Raw genomic sequence first — 6031 nt, 5'->3', positions numbered from 1 at the left:
CCCCCCGGATCCGTCCTCTGAACAGTCTGAAGCTGACAGAGCGCAGCCTCCCTCAGTAACCGGCTCTCCAGCCGCCTCTGCTTTATCTCCGCGGATCGGTCCCCCACCCCCCTCCCGGTGCCAGCCCCACGAGCACTCGGTTCCCTCCTGGATCATTCGGACCTCTCAGAACCACCAGGGACAGGGAGAGAGACCCGCTGACGTTTCACTTTCTCCGAGTCTCCGTATGTGTCACATCTTCCTCCGGATCTTTGTGCTGCTGAGGCTGCGGCTGTGAGTACCTCCACTGATGGTTGCTGTCTTAGACTGTTATGTTTTATCTTTTGCATCTTACTGAACACACATAAGATTTTCATGGGCTTTTTTTTTTTGTAGGTCAGTTCGTGATTGGTTCACTTTTTTTGTTTCTTTCTTAGAATTAGGGCTCTATGCGTTCTTGTCCACAGTTTGAGTGTTTTGTTCTGTCAGAGGGCGTTACATTGTGGACACAAAGGCAGCTGCATGGAGCCAGGGTTCAGAGAGGATACATCACTTCTCAGTTAAAGTAACGCTTCTTAGGAAGTAAACGCAGAAGAAAACAACAATAGAAAGCACACATGTCCTTTTGCTTGACCATATTTATCATTATGAACCCTCCTACTGGCTCAGACCAAGCCCGGAGTTTAATTTCCCCCTCATGAACAAAAACTAAAAGCATTTTAGGTTGTATTTTCACCCCTTTGGTGTTTAAAGGCACTTTTCGTCTGCTTCCAGAAGCTGCAAAACATCCCTGCTCAGAATATATTTTCACAGTTGCATAACCTGAAGAAATAAAAGAGAGCACCAACTGCAAGTGGTGATGCATTATTTATACAGTTACCCCAGCGCCACACCTCCCACCCAGCACCACCGTCAACGCTCCATCTCCTCACTTCTCACCTTACACTCCTGCAGCCTGACTGAGCTCAGCATGAGAGGATTCTGAGAGAGCTGCTATTGTCCAGTGACTGGATGTGACCTCGCCCTCCCCTCACCTCAACACAAGCAAACACACACTTAAAAGAGAGAGAATTGAGGAAGGCAGGGAGTGGGAGAGTTGCCCTCTGGGGCTTTCCAGCAGAGAGATTTGTTTTATGGATTGATGGGTTCTTCAGGTTCGTACAGTTCAGGAAATGAGGGGTAACAGGAAAGTCAATGCATTTATTTATGACCTTCACAGAGGCGGAACTAAAAACGAAAAACCTCAGCTAGATCTGGAACAATCTCTTCCATCAAGTCTAAATGACTCTGAAACTCAACTTCATATAAAGATCTTAAATATACTCTTTGTAAAGTCACAAATACTTGAAAAAAAAAATCAAAGTAAGAACCAAAATACACCTTTTTTTTTAATCATATTGATGATGTTCTGATATGCTATTCTGGCAGATCCTGATGACCCGCTCCATGGTGAGGTCAGGTTGCTTCCATGTGGACGCAGACTCTGCTGGAGGACAAACAAACTAAAAAATACCTCATTCATCTCTGTAGCAATCAGGCTTCACAACAATCAGTGATGATTTCATGTATTATTTTAATGTCTCAGTGTCTTGTCTACGGATGCTTTGTGTGCCTACTCACTGTGAATCAAATTGCAGCCTGGGCTTCATAAAAATTCATGAACTTGAACTTGATATGTCTTTAAATTCTAAATTTATAAGCGAACTTTGTTCACCAATGGAAACAGCCTGACTCAATACAGATCAATAACGATGACGTCCATGGAAGAGCTATTGAAAAGCCTGACAATGTTGATGCACTGTTATGTATTAATGCTCAAATTTGTTGAGTAAAATATGCAGATAATGGTGCTTTGTTTACTCTAAGTGCTTGCATTTCTGAATTTTTCATAAAAAAACTTGAAAACTACAGGAGGAAACTCTTTCAAACTGTATCATTTGTTTATACATCTGGATACAGCACCATAGTTTATGATAGCCTTTTTAGTGCTTGATTTCACAGTATGCAATGGCCACCTTGAAGGCATCACTTTGAGCACACGGTGTTGCTTGTGTAGATTAGATTACAATGCCTTTCAGTGTTATGCAACAGCAACTCATCTGCAACAAGCCCTCTTGCAGTTTAACTTCATCTCTTACTCATTTATTCTTTTTTTGAACATTTTTCTCTCCCCAGCAGCAGCAGATGAGTTGAGGGCTGCAGCTAAAGGCAGTATGTTGTCAGAGTGGCAACAGCCATGATGTTGAAAACCTACGTTCACGAGAAGGCAACAGGAAGAAGATTACTGAGGGATTAAACACAATGCACACGTGGCCACATGCAAGCACAAGGGGACACCACAGCTCCAGGATTTAGCCTCCATCCAACTGTGACTGTTGATCTGAATGAAGTCGCCTGACTGACTGACCCTCTCCGGTATCATGGAAGAAGAGGAGGAGCCAACAGAGGCTCATTGAATTTACACATCAGGACCCATCCTTCTCCCTCCAGCCTCACAGTCAGAAGCTTTGACTGCTCCAAACAAAACACTTCAGAAATAGTTTGGAGTGCGGCGTCTCACTGGGGTGCCATGATACCTCAACACTTAGGGGCATAATTTGCCTTTTTTGTTTTGCAATAATGAATAACACTGCCATGGTTTACATTATTTATTGACATCTGGAATATCTGCACAGAAAAACACGAAGTATCAGAAGATGTTGGAGACAGCGTGCTATTTTTAAACCTTTTGCTGTGGATGTCTAACATGTTTAAACATGACACCACAGAATGACTGACAAATCCCATCTTTCAGTTCAGATGTTCCATTTTTGGCTCAAATAAATTCCAAGCACATCATTAAAAAAACAAAATAACATTTTAGATCTAGTGTCTTTGCCATGGTAATATAAGCAAAAGATGTTCTACTGGAGAAGAATTGCCCCAAGTGGGTTTACAACAGTTATGCACAAAAAAAAACAAAGCCGTAAGGGAAATAACATTGTTTAGAAAAAAAATATGCTTGCATATTCAGAACATGTCATATTAAGTGCTCCAAACCCATTTCAGTGTTTGAGGGCACCTATTTTTCCCAGCATTCAAAAAAAGTTGTAGTAATTTGAGCTTTATCAACAAGAAAGAGAAAATAATCATACAGCAGCTCCCCAAAGGAAACTCAGGCCACTGCACACCAGCAAAATGTAACATTATATACACAAAATATATTTAATATATATTAAATCCATCATCTGGAGTCACTCATCCGATAGTCAAACCTGCAGCCTGAGCTGCCATGGCCAGCCGAAACACCCCTCTCTTTTTCCATGGCTTTGAACTCGGCGGTCACTTTGTTGACCCTCGACCTCTCGGTACAGGAGTCACCGGCCTGGTTTTGTCAGCTGTTGACCAGCGCACTGGACAGCGAGTGGCCATTAAAAAGCTGGTGATGCGTGATCCGGTTACGATGAAGCACGCCCTGCGGGAAGTAAAAATCACCCAAAGACTGCACCATGAGAACGTAGTGTGGGTTCATGAGGTCTTAGCTCCGTACGGACAACCATTACCCAGAGACCCATCTCAGCTCACTGCCCTGTACATCATTCAGGAGCGCATGGAGACTGATCTGGCTCAGCTGCTGGACCAAGGACCTCTACCCACATGTAAGTGCACAAACTGGTCTTTAAATAAACTGCCCATTCTCAAAGAAAAGTTAGAAGTAAAACCTTTGATGTCTAATATCCATGGAAAAAGTAACACCTGTGACTAAAGAAACACTGATTGTGTACAACTTTATACAAAAAGACTCAAGTTTAGCTTGCACTTTTACCTCAGTGTTTATTTTCAAACCATATTTAATAGTGTAGTGGTGCTTAATTTATATATTATAACTTATTGTACATTAAACAACACAAAAAATAAAAAAATATTTTTTGTTTCCAAGGATTTTCTGCAACTTTTTCTACGGCCGGTGTGAGTAGAAAAAAATGTCCAGAAAATTGTCCCGTAGAGGATTTTCCATTCATATTTGATATATGCCAATATTAACTGACAGTGTGGATTTAATGCGATATCAGATATTAGTCACGACCCACTTTGTGTTTCCTATTTCAAGTCCATTCATGCATTTTAAATTAGCAGTCATAGCGCCCGTATGGGTAGCTCACCTGGAGTTGTGCATTTGTTCCCTGCTATAGTGACCTAATTAACCCACTAAGAACCCTCATGCCTGAGTATTATCGTAATTTAAGATGGGAAATGTTTACATTTCTGTAAACTTTTATTTGGCTGATTCAGTCTCAGTGTGTTTGATTGCAGGTTTAGTTTTATGTCAGTCTATAATTTTCTGTTTCTGCAAATCTGAATTAAATGTAAAAGACGTAAAAGAATATTTAACTTTTTTCAATAAGCTGCTTGGTTTTTCTGACAACACGGTCACAAAGGTCATCGTCAGACTTAGAACATGAGTGAGGTATAAATTATTGTGAAACTGATTTCCCATCCATAAACAGGTCATGCCACCCTGCTGTTCTACCAGCTGCTGAGGGGGCTAAAGTTCATCCACTCAGCCAACGTCCTGCACCGAGACCTGAAGCCTGCCAACATTTTCATCAACACAGACCAACTCCTGCTCAAGATCGGTGACTTTGGGCTGGCCAGAATAGTCGACCCCCATTATTCCCACAAGGTGAGTTGGAGACACACAAAGATCTTCATGCACTGTGATGAGATTTAATTGTTGGTCTAAATTTTGTCATGCACATCCAGCCCAAGTTTTTATTTTGACTGGAGATCAGAAAACTCTTTGAAAGTGTTATAAAATGTCAATTGAGTCAAATTAGCATTACAGTTTAAATCATTCTAGTCAAATCTACACTGAATTTATTGGGTTTTAAAACTGATTTATTTTTTTGTTTACATTTATATACAAAAGGGAAGGATTCTTTAGGAAGTCATGTCAACAAACATTACAATTTTTCACAGCTTTGATGCACTGTGTTCTCTTCTGCAGTCCATGGGTGAATATGAAGAGGTTTCTGTAATATCTCATGTCATCTTCTGTTTCAACAGAGTTATTGTCAGGAGTTTAATGGGAGCTTTTCACACTGTGGATCTGTGTGATTATTAGACAGTCTGATATGAGCTCCTAACCCAGTGGATACTGATGCAAAAGCAACATCTTATAAAAAGTAACTGGGTTGTACACATATGATCATCTTAAATTTGTTAAATCTCCATCGTTACTTGTCTGATTCTGCATATAAACTGTGCATACACTAGGAAACCAAACTGAATGTAAAAGTCTCTTTCTACAGCTAACAACTGCAGCTGAGACAAAGATTTATTAATATTATTATTATTTTTATTATTATTATTATTTGATTTCTGGTGACACATTATTATACATGTATCTATTTATTTCACAAAGATTTCCTCTTCAGCACAAACTCTGCCAATATCTTCCTACGCAGTGCCAGATTTTGCACTACTCAAACTCTATGATCAGGCTGTTCACAGAGGCCTCTGAAAGATTAACGTGACTGTTTACTACGACACTCTTCTGCTTTATTATGTCCAAAGGTCCCACAGCAGTACTGTAACACTAGGAGAGCTGGATATGTGGGCATGTTTGTGTCTTTGTGAGATTTTGTTGGGGTTTGTGCATGTGAAGGAGAGCAATCTGAAAGGCAATCTTTGTCAGCTTGGAGCAAAGGCCGAGGAGTCAGCTGGGTGCAGACACAGGGGTGCGCTGGGAGGGTGAGAAAGATGAATGGGGGTGGAGGAGTTCAAGAGAAGTAAAATATAAAGACCAGATTAGCAGCAAGGGTGAGAGGTACGTAACCATGGAGGAGTGAGGAAAAAGGAGAGGTGAAAAGTGCAAAAGCACAAGAAGGCAAGACAAATGCAAAGTGAAATAAATTGAAAAAAGATCAAAGGCAGAGAAACAATAAGAGATTCAGGTTTGTGTGTGTAGGAGAAAAACAGGTTTACTTCTGTTTCTCGCAATGTCTTCATCCATTCATCACTGGATGTATGTATGTATGTATGTATGTATGTATGTATGTATGTATGTATG

General features: G+C 40.7%; 1 protein-coding gene across 1 annotated transcript in view; it reads left to right on the top strand.

Annotated features, from left to right (window-relative positions):
• Nucleotides 1–3250: 3250 nt before the first annotated feature.
• mapk4 (mitogen-activated protein kinase 4) overlaps nucleotides 3251–6031 on the top strand; it is an 11776-nt gene continuing 8995 nt past the window's right edge. The window contains exons 1-2 of the mRNA XM_037680350.1: nucleotides 3251–3617; nucleotides 4467–4642. Of these exons, the coding sequence (XP_037536278.1) occupies nucleotides 3251–3617; nucleotides 4467–4642 (543 nt within the window). The remainder of the gene's footprint in view (nucleotides 3618–4466; nucleotides 4643–6031) is intronic.

The sequence above is a fragment of the Nematolebias whitei genome, chromosome 8, assembly GCF_014905685.2.
Source record: "Nematolebias whitei isolate Nwh7 chromosome 8, NemWhi1, whole genome shotgun sequence".
Taxonomy (NCBI): Eukaryota; Metazoa; Chordata; class Actinopteri; order Cyprinodontiformes; family Rivulidae; genus Nematolebias; species Nematolebias whitei.
Note: the sequence above shows the minus strand (reverse complement) of the source record. Positions and strands in the feature narration are given on the sequence as shown.